Below are 21,961 nucleotides of genomic sequence, written 5' to 3'. Positions count from 1 at the left end.
GTTGCTAGAAAACAGAGAGGGTCTGGTGGGAGATGTGGTGATTGGTGGCCGCCTCGGTCATAGCGACCATGAAGTGGTTGAGTTCAAAATTTATGGTGACAGAAGGAAAAGTGCCACCAAAACGTCATCCCTAGATATGGGGAAAGCGGACTTCAGGCTGCTCAGGGAACTAGTCAGCAAGGTCCCCTGGGAAACTGCTCTTGAAGGCCTCGATGTCCACCAGTGCTGGTCACTCTTTAAGCGATGCCTCCTAGAAGCACAAGATAAGGCAATTCCAAAATATCGCAAGTCAGGCAGGCGGGGCAGGAGGCCGGCGTGGCTGACCAGGAATGTTCTAATGGAGATTAGGCGGAAACAGAGAGTGTTTCGCTACTGGAAGGAGGGCCAGGCGTCATGGAAAGAATACAGGGATGCTGTTCGTGTTTGTAGGGAGAAAGTTCGAGTGGCCAAAGCACAGCTAGAGTTGAAGCTGGCTGTGTCTGTGAGAGAAAATAAAAAGGGTTTTTTTAGATATGTAAATGGAAAAAGGAGAACTAAAGAATACATAGGGCCGCTCCTTGATAGGGAAGGTCTCCTCACAGACGATGACGTAGGCAAAGCAGAGTCGCTTAACGCCTTCTTTGCCTCTGTCTTCAATGCCGATGATGGGCTTCGGGACCCAGGGTGCCCTGAGCTGGAGGGCCGGGACGGTGGGGATGACAAACTCCCAACTGACCCTGAACGTGTGCGGGATTTGCTACTCCACCTGGATCCCTACAAGTCCATGGGTCCGGATGGGATTCATCCCCGGGTGCTGAAAGAGCTGGCGGATGTCATCGCGGAACCTCTTTCAATTATTTTTCAACGATCCTGGGAATTTGGAGAGGTCCCGGTAGACTGGAAGCTGGCAAATGTTGTGCCAATTTTCAAGAAGGGTCAGAAAGAAGACCCTAGCAATTACAGGCCTGTCAGTCTCACGTCAGTGCCTGGTAAAATCATGGAGAAGTTGGTTCTCAGACTTATTGAGGCGCACCTGGGGGACAAAGCAGTCATTGGTCCCAGCCAGCATGGGTTTGTGAAGGGTAGGTCCTGCCTAACTAACCTGATTTCCTTTTATGATAAGATCACCCGTATGGTGGACCAAAGGAAACCAGCTGATGTGATTTTTTTGGACTTCAGCAAGGCTTTTGACACGGTTTCCCATAGGATCCTACTGGACAAAATGTCCACCATACAGCTAAATAAAAACATCATACGATGGGTGAGCAATTGGCTAACGGGCAGGGCCCAAAGGGTTATGGTAAATGGGGCTGCGTCAGGCTGGCGGGCGGTCACCAGTGGGGTCCCTCAAGGCTCCATTTTAGGGCCGGTACTTTTCAATATTTTTATAAACGATCTGGATGTAGGAATAGAGGGTATTTTGAGCAAGTTTGCTGATGACACCAAACTTGGAGGAGTTGTGGACTCAAATGAGGGCGTAAAGGCCTTACAGAGGGATCTGGACAGGTTGGAGAGCTGGGCGATCACCAACCGCATGAAGTTCAATAAGAGCAAGTGCCGGGTCCTGCACCTGGGACGGGGAAACCCTGGCTGCATGTACAGACTGGGCGATGAGACGCTGGAGAGCAGCCTAGAAGAGAGGGATCTGGGGGTCGTGGTAGACAGCAAGTTGAATATGAGCCAGCAATGTGCCCTGGCAGCCAGGAGGGCCAATCGTGTCCTGGGGTGTATCAAGCACGGCATCGCTAGTAGGTCAAGGGAGGTGATTGTCCCGCTCTACTCTGCGCTGGTGCGGCCTCATCTCGAGTACTGTGTGCAGTCCTGGGCACCACAGTATAAAAAGGACATGAAACTGTTGGAGAGTGTCCAGAGGAGGGCTACGAAGATGGTGAAAGGCCTTGAGGGGAAGACGTACGAGGAACGGCTGAGGTCACTGGGCCTGTTCAGCCTGGAGAAGAGGAGGCTGAGGGGGGACCTCATCACAGTCTACAACTTCCTCGTAAGGGGTTGTCAAGAGGCAGGAGACCTTTTCTCCATTAACACTAGTGACAGGACCCGCGGGAACGGGGTTAAGCTGAGGCAGGGGAAATTTAGGCTGGACGTCAGGAGGGGGTTCTTCACAGAGAGGGTGGTTGCACACTGGAACAGGCTCCCCAGGGAAGTGGTCACTGCACCGAGCCTGTCTGAATTTAAGAAGAGATTGGACTGTGAACTTAGGCACATGGTCTGAACTTTTGGGTAGACCTGTGCGGTGTCAAGAGTTGGACTTGATGATCCTTAAGGGTCCTTTCCAACTCAGGATATTCTATGATTCTATGATCTCTCTGTAGCACCTTAGGTGTTGTTTGCCTTTGCTGCCAGGTTGTTGACCTTCCTTACAACCCAGCTCCTCTAACTTCAGACTTCTGTCACAGTCACTGATCCAATGTTATATATACATCCAGGCTCCTGGGACAAAGAACTGGAGGGACAGTTCAGAGCTTGAAAAGCAGAAGGCAGATAAGTACCCCAGGAAAATTGCTGTTTCCCTTTTATCAAGCTTATTTCCTTTTTTTTAGGGCAAATGCTGCCCTGGTGATTTTCAGACAAATGAATACTGGGGACAGACAGTTTAGATTTTGAAAGGTAGTGTTTGAGGGAAGAAAAGGGGAATGGGGAAGGTAATTTCTTCACTTTAAGCCTAACCATTGCAATAGGATAAAAGATTTCCCTTTCACCTCAAAAGAGATCTCTATTTCCTGCGTCATCCACATGCCATTCAGATATTTCTCAGTGGTAGCTGTCTCTGATCTTTGTCCCCAGGTCAGTCTTGGATCTCTATGTCACCAGAAGGAAAATTCAGGCTGCAGCAGTAAATATCAGGTGAGTGAAAGGAGATAGGGGGATAGAGATGTTCTCTAGTGCACGGTGGCTGTGCAAGGTGTGGTAGGGCCAAGGGCTTTGACACAAGACCATGGTGAGGGAAAGAATCTCAATTCATGTGAAATGTCCTGAGCGACAGAGAATAAAGAAACATCCTTTCTTTCCTTCTCACCATAGTTTGTCCTGGGTCTTTAGCCATAGGAAGATACAACACGAGCCAGCTTTTTCTTGACTTCAAGAGACAACCTGTGTCTATACTGAGATTTTGTACTGATGGCCAAATGAGAAGGAGCAGGGTGAGCTGTGAAAAGCCCAAATACCAAACCAACAACCTAAGTTGCTTTTTGGGGAAATTGCATCATGTCTTTGTAAGTAGTTTGAAGCAGGATAGCTCCACTTACTAAAGCACAAATTGTTCATAGGGCTGCAACAGGACTGTTATTATCCCTGGCTGTTTGTTATTGCTCTTCCACCCTGCCAGTTACCACCCTTGCACTGGTCTTCCTAGGAAGGACAGGACAAATGATCACTTCTGTAGATTTTTTAAATGTTTAAATCTAACCCATACAGTTCTGTAAGTGCTTGGACAGCAACTCTGCAAAGGAACAGATGGATATTGGCCATAAATAACCAGGCTCACAAGCAAACCAAAAAGGAAAGTGGCAATATGATACAAAAGAAAACATAACAATCCTCATTTTTCCAGAAGTTTCATTTTTCCGGAAATACCTTTCCTGACATGAATTCAACTAAGCTTAAAGACAGCTAGCCAGAAATTAGTACTTCTGTTTCCTGAAAAGCATCACCATGATGACTTGGGTTTAGTTTCACTCACAACTGAAACAGGGTCCCTCCTTCCCTTCCCTCTCAAAATTTCAGTGGTTTCTCACCTGCATACTGTGCTATCCTCTAAGAGAGCTCATAGTTTGTGGCATTCAGTTGAGATGTCATAGGATTGATTACCCAATTAATCTCCTCCTTTTCAGCCTGGAGATGTTTTCCCAAGGGGAGGGACATGGGGAGTGAAAAACAAAACTTTCTGCAGAAACCTCTTGCAGCCTTTCCCCATGTAAAGCCAAATGATGATAACTCTCATTCCTTCATGCACTTCTGTGTCTCCAAGCTAGAAAAACAAGTACCACAGAAACTGATGAAGGAATCATATAATGAAGGAAGTGAAAGAGTCATGATGGAAAAAAAAAAAAATAAGAAGCCAGCCTGGAGAGCAGAATGAACAGGAAAATGTATGAGAGAAGTAAATGAGATGACAAGAATAAACAGCAAAATCTGACGGGATATCAGAAATAGGCCAAGCACAGAAAGGTACTTCTGGAATTTCACAGTTGACCCTGTCTGTGTGAGGGGAAGAAGATGCTCGTTATGCCAATGTATGAGACTCGCTTATTTTATGTGCAGAGAAGAAGGAGCACAGGAGCATGATATGTGGTGGAGGGAAAGGAAATCTTTCTCCCAGCTTAGCTGAGGGCTTTAGTCTTGTTCAAGTTCACAATAGTCTCTGAATGTCCTGTGAAGATATCTGAAAATGTCGTCTCAGGACTAGCTTTCAGCAGCCAATCCTGTTGTGAATGAATAGGCAAAATTAGAGAAGAGCAAAGGAAGTAAGCTCATGGCTCTGAATTCCTCAAGATTTTATTCATGTGAGAACACTCAAGAATTCTATGAGAGAAATACTCAGTGTTCCTTCTACCTAGAGGAGATGGAGTTCATCATTTGGATGATGTTTCATTTATCCTGTTCCTCAGCTGCAGCTCAACTCTTGTTTAGAGGCCTTGGAAAGAGTCATTTGTGTGTTGGAAGGGAGGCCCAAGTTTGCCAAAGACCTTTCCAGTTCAGGCCTCACTCTATCAGTACGGAGCAGCCATTATGGAGATCTGTGTCCTTGGTGCCTTGCTGTGGTGTTCATAGCAAACCAGTGACCAAGAGGAATTTCTCTGTCCCTGGGGCAGGGAGCAAGTACGGAGAACATCCTTAGAAGAAAGGTGAAATGGTGAGGCCTCCGGCACCTCTGCCACTGTGATTGTTTAGTAAACATAGCTCTCTTCTGTGAAGTCACCTTGAGATCTCCTGGAGACTGCCATTCAGAAATGGGAGAAAGGAGACAGATGGAGCAACATCCCTCCACCTTCCAGTGTTTCTCAGCCCCTTGTCTCATGGGATGTTGGGATGTCGAGGCATTAAAAGTGAGTCCCTCAGGCTTTTTGTGAAGGAAGTGACAGGCATGTTTTTTCAATGCATGCCAAACAGGTGGGTCATCCACCTCCCCAGCCTTGAGCACAGCTCCGAGTGACTCCACAGTTATAATAAGATTTCTGCACCCATGCTCACACTGTGCCACTTTGCACTGCTCATGAGGCACAAAGAAGAGGATACGCTACCTCCATTTCATCTGGCTGCTTCTGCTTTTTCCAGTCCCTCGACTTTTCTCTCCCTGTGCCATCATTTCTCTCTCCCATGTCCACAGACAAGCAGAGCAGAAGCCTCCTCCCGCTCCTCCAGTAGAGGTAGCGGGAGGGGAATGAGGAGGTGAAGCAGCATGCTGGAATGTGAGATGTGTGATGAGATTTCAGCAAGCTACACTGTTCTGTGGAGAACAGGCAATTACCCCAGTCCAACTTGTTTCTTCACTGGTTCCATTCCCAAAGCCCTGTGCCTCGGTTTCCTGACAAGTGAAAGCATTAGCTGTTACCACCCCCATGTGCTCTGCTGAGAGTGGGGCAGGGAGGTGGACCTGTTTGTGGGAGGTGATTGATTACTAATGTTTTATTGTTGTTGTTGTCATATATACTGAGCAGATGTGTTATTTTCAATCTTTCCACTAAGCTGATAATTTAGGTCACACCAAGTTAGACCACGGCTAGATCATTTTGCCACAGAACTACCCAATGTAAGCAGATTGCCTTGCAATTTGCTTGCAGTTGGAACTCCACTCACTCAGGTTACTGCCAGAGTATCTAACCAGAATCTCAGATGGATTTTGCAGCTTCTTAGCTTCACATTGCCTAAACTCCGTCATTATAAGTAACCAAGCTACAAAGTTAAGTGCTGGCTTGCTGATGTAAAACTAGGATTGCTGTGATAAGGTAAGTTCTGCTGAGAATGAACGCTGCCCAGAGCTGAGTCTGCTGACTGTGGTGGTTTTACTCAAGTGGACAGTCGAGCTCCACCACAGCTGCTCTCTCACAGCCCTTCCTCAAAGGGGAAGGGGAAGAATATGATGAAAAAGGCTCAAGGGTTGAGATAAGGATGGGGAGATCACTCAAAAATTATCATGATAGGCAAAACAGACTCAAAGTAGAGAGATTAGTAAAATTTCTTGCCTATTACTAACAAGCTAGAGAAGTGAGAAACAGAGGAAACAAAAAAAAAAACACCTTTCCCCCATCCACCCTCTTCCACCTCCTCCCCCGGAGCAGCACAGGGGAACAGGGAATGGGGGCTGCAGTCAGTCCCTAACACCTCGTCTCCGCTGCTCCTTCACAGTCACTCCCTGCCCCTGCTCCCCGTGGGGTCCCTCCCACGGGATGCCATCCTTCCTGAACTGAGCCTGTGGGAGCTGCCCACAGGCAGCAGCTCTTCAAGAACTGCTCCCACACGGCTCTGTACCACGGGGTCCATCCCCCAGGAGCAAACTGCTCCAGCACGGGTCCCCCACGGGTGGCAGCTCCCCCCAGACCCCTGCTCTTGTGTGGGCTCCTCTCCACGGGCTGCAGCTCCAGCCTGGGGCCTGCTCCACCGGGGGCTCTTCCACGGGCTGCAGCGTGGAGATCTGCTCCATGTGGGACCCATGGGTGCAGGGGGACAGCCTGCTCCACCAGGGGCCTCTCTCTCCACAGGCTGCAGGAGAACTTTTTGTTTTGTTTTGTTTTTGTTTGTTTGTTTTCCCATTTCTTAAATGTGCTCTCACAGAGGCACAAAAAACATTGCTTATTTTCTCAGTTCTGAGAAGCGGCAGGTCCCTTTGGAGCTGGCTGAAGCTGTCCCTTATCTAACAGGGGTCAGATTCTGGATTCTTCTCACAGAAGCCACCCCTGCAGCCCCCTGCTACCAAAACCTTACCAATACACTGATGAACATGGTTTTGTGCTAGATGTAGCACAATGGGATGGTGGAGGCCCCTCAGTTATCCTGGACACTTACTTTATTCTAAGCACACCACTTCCTGTAATACTGGATCAGACCATCTGACAACCTGACCAGTCATCCTTCTGACAACTCATAGAAACTCTTCTCCCCTCCCAACATCAGTTAGTGAGCAATATTTTCAGCCTCCAAGGTCACAGAATCAGATAATGGTTTGGGCTGGAAGGGATCTTAAAGATCATCCAATTCCAACCCCTCTGCCGTGGGCCCCATCCAGCCTGGCCTTGAACACCTCCAGGGATGGAGCATCCACAGCTTCTCTGGGCAACCTGTTTCTGTGCCTCACCACCCTCATAGTGCATGATTTATTCCTTATATCTAATCTCAACCTACCCTACTCCTTGTCCAGCCCCTTGATCATATTAATGGCTCTCCTCTGGACTCATTCTATTACTTCCATGTCCTTCTTATGCTGGGAGCCCCAGAGCTGAACACAGTACTGCAGGTGGGGCCTCACAAGAGCAGAGTAGAGGGAAAGAATCAACTCCCTCGACCTGCTGACCTCTCCTCTGTTGATGCAGCCCAGGATACAGTTGGCTTTCTGGGCTGCAAGCACACATTGCTGACTCATGTTGAGCTTCTCATCAGCCAACACCCCAGGTCCTTCTCATCAGGGCTGCTTTCAATTCATTCTTTGCCCAGCCTGTATTTGTTCTGTGGATTGCCCCAGCCCAGATGTACAACCCTGTTGGTCTTGTTGAACCTCATGAGGTTTGCACAGGCCCACCTCTCAAGTCTGTCCAGGTCCTTCTGGATGCCATTTCTTCCCTCCAGCGTGTTAACTGCATTATACAGCTTGGTGTCATTGGCAAACTTGTTGAGGGTGCACTCAATCCCACTGCCCATGACACCAACAAAGATGTTAAACAGTTCTGGTCCCATCAATGACCACTGAGGAACACCACTCGGTACTGCAGACATTGAGCTGTTGACCGCAACTCTTTGAGTGTGACCGTCCAGCCAATCCTTACCAACTGAGTGGTCCATCCATCAAATCCATCTCTCCAATTTAGAGACAAGGATATCATGGGAGCCAGTTTCAAATGCTTTGCACAAGTCCAGGTAGATGATGTCAGTTGCTCTTCCCCTATCCCCCAGTGCTGTAACCCCATTATAGAAGGCCTCCACATTTGTCTGGCACAATCTGCCCTTAATGAAGCCATGTTGGATGTCACCAATCAAATCCATATTTTCCATGTGCTTTAGCATAGTTTGAAGGAGAAACTGATCCATGATCTTGCCAGGAACAGAAGCAGCCTGACTGGCCTGTAGTTTCTGAGTCTTCCTTTTTCCCCTTTTTGAAAATGAGGATTATATTTCCCCTCTTTCAGTCAGCGGGAACTTCACTGGACTGCCACAACTTTTCAAATATGATGGATAGTGGCTTAGCAACTACATCCGCCAGCTCCCTCAGGACCTGTGGATGTATCTCATCAGGTCCCATGGACTTGTACACTTTCAGGTTCCTTAGATAGTCTCGAACATGATCTTCTCCTACAGTGGGCCGTTCATCATTCTTCCAGTCCCTGCCTTTGACTTCTGGGGCCCAGGCCAAATCAATCATCTACAGCACAGAGACAGGGCTGGGGAGTGTTTCTCCACCCCCTGTTGACCTGCTTTTCCTTGTATCTTGCCCACATTTTGTGAGCTGCCCCCTGCTTACCAAACTTACTGTCCAGTTCATGGTCTCTCCAATGCAAACAGCAGCCTCGGATCAGCACAAAGAGATTCCTCAAAGCTCTAGTGTCAACAGTTGTCATCAGCTGGCATCAGCAGATCCACTTCACTGATACACAGGAGTCCCTCTAAGCCTGTAAAGATCTACCAGAACAGGAGGCAGAATTGTCTCAGGCATCAGAGTAAGGCAACACACAGCTCAAATACAAACAGCTGTGAACACATTATGAACAAGCCCCCAGACCAATCCAACTAACCCAAAGTGAAACCCCAATAACATATGCAATTCTTTCCCTGCAGAGAGGATAAGAAAGAGACGAAGAACCACATGTGGCAGATCTGAGTCAGGGCACCGGAAAATGCTCAGACACCATAACGATTAAGGCAATCTAGGAACCTAGACAAAATAGACTGGTTTTCTGTTCTCTTTCTCTTTTTTTCCTCTCCTCTACTTAATGTGGTCCACCTCTTTCTCATTGTGACTGACTTTATTTATTTGTCCAGGAATTCATGTTTCTATTGCATTTAAATAAGGGGTCAGATTATGCACTTACAAGAAAAATGTCAAACCTCTAAAAGCCACTGAAGTTGATATAAAACTGCTTTTGACTATCATAGGACCAAAATCCTTCCTTGCTGAGGAACTATCCCAGTTACAGAGGGAGCAGGGAGCAGCACCTGGTTAACTGGGCTATTTAATCCCCTCTTTTGGTTTTAACTTCAGCAGGTTGAAACAAGATGATCACGTTTTCTCCACATAAGAGAATTTAAAGCAAAGAGAAAGTTATATAGAACAGCCTGATTCTGAGCATTTTCATTTCCTCCTGTTTCTTGATGCTAGGAGACTGCTGTTCAGTAGGCTGCCAGCAGACCTTGGCATTTCCATGACTGCGTCATTCAGCACTGTGAGGGTCATTTTTAGGTGCTCCAAGTGGCTGTTTCAAGTCATTGGGGTGTCAATACCTGAAAGACACATTCAGAGGACAGGTGTTGAATCCTGTGGTTGGTGTACACCTATTCTCTGGGGATCAAATCACAGAGAAGGAGTGCTCCAGTTCCTCATACAACAGGAGCAGACCTTAATCACCAGGCTTTGCTAGGAACATGCTAGCGAATAAGCTGCTCTGGCTGCAGGGCACCACTACTGCCTTGTCCTCATAGTAGGTGCAGCTGGTGGACAGATCAGAGATCAAACCTCCAGATGGGGCCAGCACATGGGTTTGCAGAGCATGTGGGTACTGATAGAAACTGAAATCTTCAGTGGTTTGTGTTAACGTGCTGTCTGTGAACTGTGGTGACTGAGGAAAAATGAACTACATCCTGCTCGACCATTTTTGCCACAGAAGTGGGGATTACTGGCAGCTGCAGTAAGTGAAGACAGACAGCTGAGGTGTTAACCATGTCAGAGGGCCCTGCTGGATCCCAAATCAACACCTGTATGTTTGCACCAAAAACATGCAACACTCTGCAAGGTTATTTTGCATCTGCAGGCGCTTTAACACTATTAATAGATTGTTTTCAACTATAGTGAATCAATTCAGTCGTGAGTGGGGTTAAGAGAAGGTGTTCCCAGGCCTGTCTTAGCCCCTGTTTGCATGCAGTACACAGCTGAGGTTAGAACTGGAATTTTTTGCAAAATGATTTTCCCAACAGTCACAGCAGCTCCTCCTCCTCCTTCATGGCTAAATTGTGCCAGGGAAGCATTACTATATTGTCACAGCTCAGTCTGAGTGTCTGCAGTTCTTTTGCCATGATTCTGTGGCTTTTCCTGATCTTATAGACAGGGAAGACACCCAGTCAGTAATTCAGTCTCTTTGCTGCCCACAAAGATGTGCTTCTCTGCCTGGTGTGAGCTAGCTCTCCCTAGACAGTCTGAAAGAAATGAACAAATATTTTTTACCTTTATACCACCACTAGCTGGTGTCAATGCTATGCCCCGCTCCTCAGCCTCCAACCTCCACTGGATTCAATTCCTAGACAAATGACATCCAGCCGGAAAAAAAAAAAAAAAAAAAAAAAAAAAAAAAAAAAAAAAGCTACTGCCTCTTACTGTTCTTCTCTTTGTCTCTTTTTCTTTCCATCTCAGTCACGTCGGCCACCTAAATATTGTTAAACAAAAGCAGATAAATCTCTTTCTTCCGTCAGTCCCAGACAAAATCCACTTGCAGATCCCGTTCCACAGCACTGGGTTTCACGGGTTACCATTCAAATGTAGAGTGGGTGCCAGCCAGGGAGCCTCAGGCTCTAACACTTGCTAATCACTCATGAATGCATGTGCAACAGTCAGTCTTGGAGGAAAGCAGAGGGTGGACCGATGGGGGTAATGGTCAGGCAACGGGGGAGTCCCTGTCGCAACCTGTGACAGGTTTGAAAGAGCAGCACCCTTTTCAGTCATCCCAACATTTCTTGTAATCAGACACTTGTCTCATAGGTGATCTGCTCTTACGGGGACTTTCTGGAGCTTAAAATATCTAGATGCCACAGAACTGTCACAGTGACACACTTGAGAAGTATGTGCTAACTAGAAGAGTGTGGTTCATGAGATGTATTAGGAACACAAAATTACTCACAGGCTGTGTGCCCACTTATGGCCTGCATGTATAATTACAGTCATCCACTTGGCACATGATCCTCATTAGTTCTGTTCTGATATGCATTAACAATTGTGAAAAACATGGGATCAGCCTCCGGTAAAAGATGTGGAAGAAAACAGGTGCCACAATACTCAGTGAACTCAAGAGAGCCTTCAACACATGTGACCTATCTACCAGTTCAGTGCCCTGCTGACTGCAGATTCCCACTAGCTATGGATTTGTGGAGACTTCCCACTGAGTGGGTTGTTCAAAATTGTTCCTATCAGAAAGGGGAAGAAGAGTAAAGAAACCTCAGGAAGAAAAGCTTCTGTTTCATTTCAAAGTGGAGTGTGTTTGGGAAAGAAAAGGCAAACTGCCTGATATAGAGCATCCTCTGGGAGGAGAGCATGGGAGGTGACTCATTTTGAAATTACGTAGGGCCTTTGTACAATGAAAAACACAGGACTTGGTATTCCCCTCTAGTGGTGGAAACGCCAGAAACTCAAAGAAAGTATCTGAAGACAGTGATCTCTATCCCATTTGTTTTTAATAAGAGGACATCTAAGTGAGCCTGTAAGAACAACCGCACTATCACTAAAAGGAAGAGGTGTGAATTTGATCAGAGAATTTGATTTCTGTCTCCATGGGGGAGACAGAAATTCTATATTCCAGTTTATAGGTGCTGATAGGGAATGCTTCCTCATACAAGTACTTACAACATAACTTCAACATTGTGTGCAGGCATGGGCACAAGAAAGGGCCGATAAAGAAGGAACAGGCCCATCATACCTTAAGAAATCTGGGTTGGCACACTAGCCTTCTTCCCACCTGATTCTGAAACTCAGGTTTTCCTGCCCGTGCAGGGAGTCAGTTGGTTTTATGCCATGGCTCCTCTGTCCCAGTCTGCCTCTCCACAGCTAACAAAGGGCCGCATCACCCAGTAATTCTCAGGTGATTGAGAGACTGGGTTGCCACTGCAAAGGAGAAGCTTTGTCCTTTTCTTGACCTGCTCCCCCAAAAAGCCAAGAGAAAGGAAAACCATATTGTAATATGAATGAGGGTCTAATTTTTGTTATTCTTTCTTGGCTGCCTTCCCTTCCACAAACACGGCATCCTGAGACCAGACTGTGAGCTGTGACCAAGCCACGGGGGGGCAGGCTGTCTGGAGCCAAGAGCTCGGTGAGTACAGAGGGCTGCAGGGCAGGATTATTTTTCCAAAATTTAACTTGAGAATTCAATGTAAAAAAAATACCATAGGTGCCTGCTCGCAAGAAATGCCAGGCGAGCTCAGCAGAATGCAAGGGAGGGATTTCTACCTGCTTTCCCCTACCATGCACATGCCTGACTGTGGGTGATGGCACCAAAAGAAACCTCTGAGGAGCAACAGGGCCCAGGCTGTGGCCCCCTGTTAACCACTGCCAGCTTGCTGAACACCATGAATGTGAGCAGAACAATACAGGAACTCTCATGACACTTCACAGTATTCACCAAAACACAAATACCCCATGTTTAAGTTAGCAACAGGAAGACAGAAGAGTACCTATCCTATATAAAATTTGAAACTACCTATACTAGTATAACATTAACCTGCTGGTGAAAATGAGTTTAGCAGTGCTCTGAGGTAGGAACCCATGGCATTTCTGATCCAGTGGTATAAGATCCAGAGCTGGATATACACTACCAGCCATCTGCTTCTTCCCCAACTCCAATATAAGTTTGTATCACTTCAGTGCCAATATATGTTTGTATCACTTCAGTGCCAGTTTGAGCTCCAGCCCTCTGAAGGCAGAGATTGCACTGACACTAACAGGGGCTCCTTCACAGAAGGAACTTGCAGGATGAAAACATCTTTCAGCCATGGTCCTGTCTCATGTGTACTTAGGCCAAGAGGCCAAGACTGCTTTTAGACCTGAGCTTCTATCTCTACTCTGGAAGGATTATGGAAAAGGTTCATTAGGACATGCTTCAGCCCAGTGACTGGTTACATTCACTGCCATATGCATAATAAAGCAACTTATGCTCACTTGACAAAAGCTCCAAAATATTTGGCACATCATAAACTGAGAACTACCAAACTGGAGAGCGGCCACAGGATGAAGAGGGAGGGGGTCACAACTTTTAGCTTAAAAACAAATCGCTGCTGCTACTTCACCCTGTGGGGAAGAATATGACTAAATCAGATCTGTATCATGTTGCTGTTCCTGCTGAAAACAGCAACAAAAAGAAACATGAGTGGAAACATGCTTCTGTTTTAGGAGTCATTCTCAGAAGGTATTTTTTAAATACACATCAGCTCTACATATTCATGGGTAGTATATCCACTTTGCAGGCTGATGTTGTCACATGGCAAATGGCCCTGACCCAGTACCTTGGGGAGCTACTCAAACATATACATCTTTCTTCCTATAGCATCCTATGTGCCTGTGAGACTTATGGATTTACCTTCCCAAGGCATTTTGATGTCTACAATTTATTTTGGGGAAAACAACTGGATTTCTTTACATTAAAAAAAAAAAATCCGTCTTTAGATGGTATGATTTTATACACTCACACAAGCTTCATTTCTCCCACAGAGACATTTCAAAAGATATGTCTCATAATCTGATAAGAGGTATGGTTGGGGAGAAGGAGAAAATTGATGTCACTAGAGCGGGATATATGGAACAGAAAATAGATCGGGTAGTTCAAGCATAAAAAACAAAGGAAATGGAAGACAAAGGAGATGAGAAAATCAAAAGATGAACAAAGACAAATGGAAAAGGATGGGTAAATGAAATCAGTTCTATGCAGGCTACAAAGCAGGTCTGTCTCTTGGAGAAAAACAGCTCAACGCCGAAAAATTGCAAACCGTGAGCAGTTCAGCTGCATTTTGCAACACACACACACACCAAGGGAAGATGGGATCTGATGGTGGAGGTAGTGTTACTCCATCTGTAAAAGTGTTAGTCCTGCTGTAGTTGTTCCTAGACAAGCTGTGTCACCTCTCTTGACTCAGTCTGCAGCCTGTGAGATGGCCAAGAGTGCTTCCTGCAACCTCTCACTAGTGGGCACCATCGTCTCCAGACAGGAGTCCTTGTCAATAAATACCAGAATAGTGTTTATTATTTCACTTGATGTGCACCGTAGAGGCAAACATGGAGCTCCTCAAACTGTCATTGCCAAGAAACAATCAAACAAATGATTTGGCTTGCAAATACAGCTCCCTTGACCACAGAATCCTGTTTTTCTCTGCTTTTGCAATGGGCTGTTGCAATGAAGTCAAACACTACCCTGCAGGTAGCATGCATATCTCCAGGGAAGCCCTATCAGCACAGGGACCATGCAGATCAGTGGCTATCACTTCTACAACATACTATTGTGTGACCATTCTGCATGTCTGACAGAGAAACCCTTCCTGTGCGTGCATGGGCTGATTATTGCCCATGGCAATGAGCAAGCAACCTGCATGAAATATAGAGCTGCAAGAACAGGGCAAGAGCCCAAGAGCAGCAAAGAGCCCAGAGCTTGCACTGCTTGCTTCAGGGTAAGAATCTGACTCTGTATTTTATTCCTCTTACTCAATTATAGTCACTTTTCCCTGCATTCCCAATTCTCTCTCTGCCTGATTCTTGTCCATTAAATCACAATTAATTAGGAATTTATCAAAAAATGGGCCCACCAAGGCCTTCTCCAGGTAAACAGCTCTGCAAAGGCACCCCAGTGTGAGCTCCTCAAAGTAAGCTCATCAGTCCCAGCAATTCCCAGCAGCTGACCAGTGGCACAAGAGAAAGTGGGCTTAGGGTAACACCTGGGGCTCATTTCTCATGATGACTCAACTGGGGTGGAGGAGATATATGGAAGGAAAGGAGATCTGTTTCTATCATCTCTAGAAGATTATTAACAGTGCAGTAATCTAGCAACCATTCCCCCTTCCTTTGGGTACAGGTAGGTGCCTGTGTCCTGTTTCTTTCACTGGGTGAGATAGGGAATTTTATGTGTCATGTGCCTTCACGTTTACCTTTCCATAGAGTTTTTCCAGGTTTTATAATTCCTGGGCAATGAGATCATCCCAATAAGCTTTTAATTTCCCTAAGGGAAGTGGTAATAGTTTATTTATGGGGTGGTGGTTGTTGTTGTTGGGGTAGGAAGGAGGAAGTAGCTTAGCTTCTCTGAGCAGACTGTAGGCCTTGGCTTTAAGTGCTTAAGACCTATAAGGCTCTTTTATAGGTGTACGGCCCTCAGCTCCATAATTCCCGTGTTTTCCTGGTGTGTAGTAAAACTAAACTTTTTTATAAGCTCTGACTTCTTAAAAAAGCTAGGAAAAAAAGCGGCAAATGGTTGAGGAAAGAAGCTTGAGAAGTACATCTGTATCCCTGCAAGACAGGCCGGCCTGCCCCAGCCTCGGGTTAGCAGCTGGAAGAGCTGGGGAGCAGCTTATCTTTCCCGGAGCCCCCTTCCCCGCAGCACAGGGTGGGCGCTCAGGGGAGTCGCCCCCTCCCCTGCCCCCAGTCCGCATTGACCGGCGGGGCGGCGGAGCGCTTATCTGCTGGCCGCGATCTGCAATGCAGACACCGACAGCCCCCGCATGCCCTGGGGGGAGGCTCCTGCCTCGCCTCCATTCTTCCCCCTTGGGTGGGGGGCGTAGGTGGGGAGAAGGAGTGTGAAACGTGGGGGCGGGGGTGCCTGCCCTGCCCGCCCGGGCCCCGAGGTGGGAGCAGGGTCCCCGCAGGGAGGGCTGAGCGCCCCCCGGAGCCACTCCCCCCCCAATCAACCGGCTTTTAACATGACAATGGCCGTGACCGTCCCTTCCAGCCGAGGCCGGCCTGGGGAGGACATAAAGCACCCCCCGGCTCCGCCTAATGGGGTATCGGCATGCGGCAGGCGCCCGGGGCTGGGGGTGCGGGCCCGGCCATGAGCGCCCACCTGGCCATGCCGCCCTACACGCCCCTCGCCGGCGCCCTCAGGTACGGCCACTACTGCTGGCCCTCCGCCGGCACCATGGACGGCGCGGCCGCCGAGGAGGCCCCGGTAGACCTGCTGGCCCTGCCCGCCGAGCAGAGGACGCCCAGTCACCCAGGTACGGCCGGGGGGCGACCGCTTCGGGCAGGGGCCGGGCGAGGCCACCGCGTCCCGGCAGGGCACCCCTGGCTCCCGGCATCCGTGAGCCACTCGGGGAGCTGGGCGTCGACTTTGAGGTGTGAGCGCTCGCCGCTGCTTCCCTCCCCAGATGCCTCTCCAGCTTCCTCCAGCTCGGGGACGCTCGTCCAGTACACGCCGGACTCGGCCACCAGCCCCACCGCGGAGCGCCCGTCTCCACATCCCAGTTTCCAGGTCAAGGAGAAAGATGAGGGCGCAGCAAAGAAGGGCAAGAGCCGCACAGCCTTCTCCCAGGAGCAGCTGCAAACCCTGCACCAGCGGTTCCAGGTCCAGAAGTACCTCAGCCCCCACCAGATCCGGGAGCTGGCAGCGTCCCTGGGGCTCACCTACAAGCAGGTGAACGTCTTGCTCTGAGCAAAGTTGCACCCCTGTTGTGGAGTGATCTTGCTACCACAACCAATTGTTGTTTTGTTGTTTACTTTTTTTTTTTCTTAGGTCCCCAGAGGAGTGTCTTTTAATTATCTTATTTATCTGATTGCATGTATGAGAGAGTAGAGGGTGTGAAAACTTATGACTCAGTCTTCCTCTTACTTCCCGCACTATCCTCCCACTGTGTGCAGATGTTCGGAAATAAAGGGCAGTGCCACTTAGTCAGGTTACTGCTCTGAATCAACATATGTTGTCTCTGATAAAATACAAAAAGACATATATTTGGCACTACTTTTCTTATACGTAGTGGCACCCTCAGTCTTTCCTTAAAGAGGTGGTCTTTGCCTCGCCAGCTACTCGTGTGTGACTGAGGCCACGAGTCACTACTGAATCGGCACTGATCTCATCACAGCAGTGAGGTGCTGCTGTACAAGCAATGTTTCAGCAGTTGTCTTGCCTGTCTTTCAGGAAGGGTTTTTGATATGTTGAGCATGAAAGATCCCGTGGTGACCTGAGCAGTAAGTGTGCTAGGCTCAGTTTTGGTTCTACTGATGCCTAACGTTAGCTGCTGAAACTATGCACTGTGTTAGGACCCATGCAGAAACTATTATAGAAACTAATACATTTTTAGGATATGTACTGAGATTCAAATAAGAATGAATTTCTAATATTCTATGTCCTCTTCACTTCCAGGTGAAAACATGGTTTCAGAACCAACGTATGAAGTTTAAACGTTGCCAGAAGGAGAGTCAGTGGGTGGAAAAAGGGATGTATCTATCACAGGTGAGAGAATTGCCCCTTTTGTTTGCTATATATATTTCCACTAGTCAGGGATCCTCTGTTTTGTGCTGAAAAGTGCATCATGTCTAAGATAGTTGTATTTCTCATGTGTACAGAACAGGTTTACAGGTTTTACAGCAGCATCTATTTTAAACCTGCACTGGCAACTGAAATAATGTTATCCACTTATTTCCAGGTTAAGAATTGGCCAGAGAGGGCCACCAAGGCCTACTCATGCTGGCTTTCTTCCCAGCATGGTGGTTTGGGGATTTCTAAGTTTAGATCTTATGATCTCTGTTATTATAAATCTATAGCGGGGATGATGTGGACTGAAAATAACTGATTTTGGAAAGGGTGGAAAGGAGGACATATCCAAATCAATGGACACAGCTCGTGTGCCTGTTCTTAATTACTGAACAGCTATCTCTGTCTCCCCTAGAATGGGTTTCATCAAGCTTCATACCTGGATATGACCCCTACGTTTCACCAAGGATTCCCTGCTGGTGCTAACAGAAACCTTCAGGCTGTGACCAACATGCACCAAGCTTACAGCAGTGGCCAGACTTATGGGAATGGGCAGTGCCTGTACCCATTCATGGCTGTGGAGGACGAGGGGTTCTTCGGAAAAGGTGGGACAAGCTGCAACACCCAGCAAGCTGTGGGTTTATTAACTCAGCAAATGAACTTCTATCATGGCTACCCTACTAATGTGGATTATGATGGCCTGCAGTCAGAAGACACCTACAGCTTCCAGAGCACCTCTGATGGTATCATGCAGTTCTCAAGCTCTCCTGTACGGCATCAGTACCAGGCCCCTTGGCATACGCTGGAGACCCAGAGCGGTTATGAGTCTTAGACCAAAGTGTTTTTCTCCCTCTTCCTGTCTTCTGTCATGGGGTTTCTAGGATCTTGACTCAGAGATCCAATTTTTATTCCTTTCTTTTGCCCCCCCCCCCTCAGTTCTGGCTTTTTACTCTTGGTGGGTCTTGGTACCCTGCTGTGTTTGGCTTCTCTTCTGTTTAAAAGAATTTGTGCATAGCTAACCCTTGGCCAAGGGTGTTTTGTGCGTAGATAATCCAAAACTGCATTCATGGAGGGGAATGTGCAATGCCACAGCCAGGAGCAGCAGAGATGGTGAAGGCTGATGTTTACTGTCCAAGACCTACTCTGCTGCCTCTTTAGCATGTGATTCTCTGATCCTTGCCCTGTGTTTTGCATCAGGATTTTGCTGGAGAAGACTTTTCTTGCACTTCTGCAACAAATACCAGCTGTAACCCAGAATCTATCTTTCTGTCTTGCCTTTTGCTAATACCTCAGACAGCTGATAAGTTCATCTGGGTCCTCCCATTCTTCACTGAAAAGCTAAAAGATCATCTGATCTCAGATGGCTTTGATCCAAAGTTACTCTTCTCCTCCTCCTGGAGAGGTCAGCACCTGCCTATTCCTTGCTTGGTACCTTCCTGTGTACATCAGGGGGATTGAGAGGAGGAGCAGAAGAAAGAAAAGCGGAGAAAAGTATTTCTGATAGTTGAAATGGAAACTTTCTCCATAGTTTCCAGAGCTGCTAACTTCTTTGTGCCTGTCAAATCATTCACAGTGGATCTCAGGAACTGTTCCTTTGCAGTTCAGATCTTGCCTTCCTTAATCTTTCTGCTGAGATACTGTTGGCTTGTCCCAATCAGAATATTGCAGCAGAGGGTATCCCAAAGTGCCATTTCTGTGTGAGGTGGTGAGAACAGTTTTACTTATCTGTATGTCATGGTTCACTAGCACTTCATGAACACAGTGACAATACCATGGCAGTCTTCTCAGGGGTAGAGATGGCCAGCTACTTAAAAGAATGCTAGGTGGTAGAATTGTAGAAGCCTGTCTGCCACTGCTCAAGAACACAAAATGAGCTGGCAAGAGTAAATTGTAAAAGCATATATAATTTTTGGTATTGTTGTCACTAGTGCACATTTTTTTTTTTTTACTGCAATCCAGTATTTTAATGTATGCATGAGGATTGTATGTCATAGTTAAACTCACTGCAAGGGAGATGAATATTTGTTGTGTTCCAGTTTCATTTTTCTAAGTGTATTTTCTTGCAGTGATCTTGAGCATGTTCTTATGGTTATGTGCATGTTGTCTTTTATTATTTTGCATCTGCTTAATGTTTTTATGAACTTGTTTGAGTTGAAAATAAATGACTTTATTTTAATGCCTAAACAGTGTTGCCAGCTTGCATCTTTCACCAGAACAGCGTTCTAAGGGTGGTTCTGTTCCTCTGGAAGTACTGGGGAAAGGAGGGAAAAATCCCATTGTGTTTGTCCCAGAAGTAGGAACCAGCAGCTGCTTAAAGGGAGTAAGTCGCAGGAGTCATCAGCCTTGACTTCCATAAGCAGGTGTGTTGCCTAGTGCAAGGGGGACTTCAGGAGTAGGCAACTGGGTTGCTAGCAATGATTAAGAGTAACTTTAGGTATGAGGGATACTCAGTTCAGTTGGGAGTGAGAAAATGCATTTTGAGATTTTTATATCTGCCTGCTTCTGCTGCTCCAGGTATTGTCTAGAAGTACTGCGTTATTCAGGCTACAGCCCTCTGGGGATTCCTGTCCTAACCTTACATATACCAAACTTGTAGATTATTTTTTTAATAGAAGTAACTGAATCCTGCCTTCAGCACTGAAACAGAACTTGATTCCTTCCCCTCTTTGCCTTGAGACTATTTCTTGCTGCTTAGCAACTGGGAGCTGGTACATGTGGGGCTCTTGCACTAGAGCAGCATCAGCAACCAGCAGTTTAGAGGCTCACTGACCCTCTTCCTGCTCAGTGAGTTTCAGCTGGCTGTTGAGCATTACCTTTCCTACATGCTTATTAGCTCAAACATGTGCAAAACCATCTGTGGCTGAGGTACGCAAGCCTTCATGGGTAGTAGTGCTAAGGGGAAAAAAAAAAAAAAGCACTGGTTTGTCTTCAAACCCTTAGGTTACTGCTGTATTAGTACAGGCAAGCTCCTGTTAATGGCCATAGTTTAAACTAGCAAAAGCGGTCTGTTTGGGTTCAATTCCAGGCTCCTTAATTTACAATATACCACAGATGCTTTTCATCTACCTGAAGGGTAGTTCAGTATGTATTCCCACTGAGCACAGGAGGGTAAAATGGCAGCTGACTGCTCAGATTGCCACAGGTCCTTTGCTGCATAGAACCTGCTTGCTTGTATAGATGCCAAAGCATGTGCAATTTCCTTTTGCAATGCTGTAAGACTCTGCTTCCAGGGCATAAAGTAGGATATGTGCAGGAAGGTGAGGGATTGGGCACTTGAGGCTGTAGGGGAAGAAAGGCTGACTTGTATGCATATGAGCGGCTGACCTTCAACAGCAGAAAAAGGCAAGTCTGGCCAGCAAGGAGAAATGGCAGGCTTATACTGCTCCCTGTACATGTATTACAAAACGGATCCTTACAAGTCTGACTTGTGTCTTGTATTCTAACATGTTTAGATGAACTCTGGATGCTGCTCTAGCAGCAGTGCTAATTTCAATGACAGCATTGTTTGAAAGAACAGAAAACCATGCATCTGTAAAAGTCCTAGCTACCAAACCAGTTGCATTTCACCTTTATTTTTTTAATTATTACTTTTTAGGATACAAACCTGAGGTCTAAGAAATATACAAGATACATAAGTCTTTGTAGAAAGATAGCAGAGGATGCTTGCTACAAATTACCTGTGTTGTTTTAGTATGTTTTTCTTCCATGTTTCTGCCCCAAGGGTAAGGAGGTGAGGGTGCTAGTAGGCAAATAATTGCTGGTAGATGTCCTGCAGAAATAGGTAAGATTGTTCTCAACACACCTATTGCTTAAATAGCTTTGGGGCTGTTTGCTCTGCATGCTGTGGTTTAGTTACTGCATTTACCTTGGAATTGTTCTGCAGAAATGGAGTGTTCCTGCATGGGTACATTATTCCCTTGGTTGCTCAGCCCCCAGGCCGCGTGCAGGTTTGGCAAGTGCACGTAGTTGCAGAGCTAGAGGGAAGATGCAAAGTGGCTGTTGGAATTCTGGAATGTGGGCTGGGAAAGACCCAGGATCAGGTAGCTGTGGAATGACACTGGACTTGGTCTTTTCATGCTGCTGGAGGTCTGTTACCTTGACATGCTTGAGTTACCCCAACTTGTGAAACAGCTGCACAGGTAATTGCAGCACTACTACCAAAAGTAGTGGAGATATAACTAATCCCTTGAGACTGGTATTTCCTAGCAGGTTAATAGTAGCTCTTCAAAGGAAGTAAGTGCATATCAAAAAAAAAAAAAAAAAGCCTTATCTTTGTGGGATGCATTACATCTCTGCTAGCACTGCTGCATCTTCTTGTGGCTGTGCTGTGAAAACATGATTTCTGCAAACATGATTTGCATGCTAGCATCTTACTAGGATCCAGCTGTAAGCTCACATGG

General features: G+C 46.8%; 1 protein-coding gene across 1 annotated transcript; it reads left to right on the top strand.

Annotated features, from left to right (window-relative positions):
* Positions 1 to 16,124: 16,124 nt before the first annotated feature.
* LOC311217038 (homeobox protein NANOG-like) lies at positions 16,125 to 18,393 on the top strand (the record flags this gene model as incomplete). The annotated part of the gene is made up of 4 exons (XM_084298768.1): positions 16,125 to 16,308; positions 16,459 to 16,724; positions 17,451 to 17,540; positions 17,977 to 18,393. Exons 1-4 carry the CDS (start codon positions 16,143 to 16,145, stop codon positions 18,391 to 18,393), a joined length of 939 nt encoding a protein of 312 aa, XP_084154894.1. The 5' UTR covers positions 16,125 to 16,142.
* Between the last annotated feature and the right edge of the window lie 3,568 nt (positions 18,394 to 21,961).

This window comes from Netta rufina (assembly GCF_964035555.1).
Source record: "Netta rufina genome assembly, chromosome: 1".
Lineage (NCBI taxonomy): Eukaryota > Metazoa > Chordata > Aves > Anseriformes > Anatidae > Netta > Netta rufina.
This window is presented reverse-complemented; position numbering and strand designations above follow the sequence as displayed.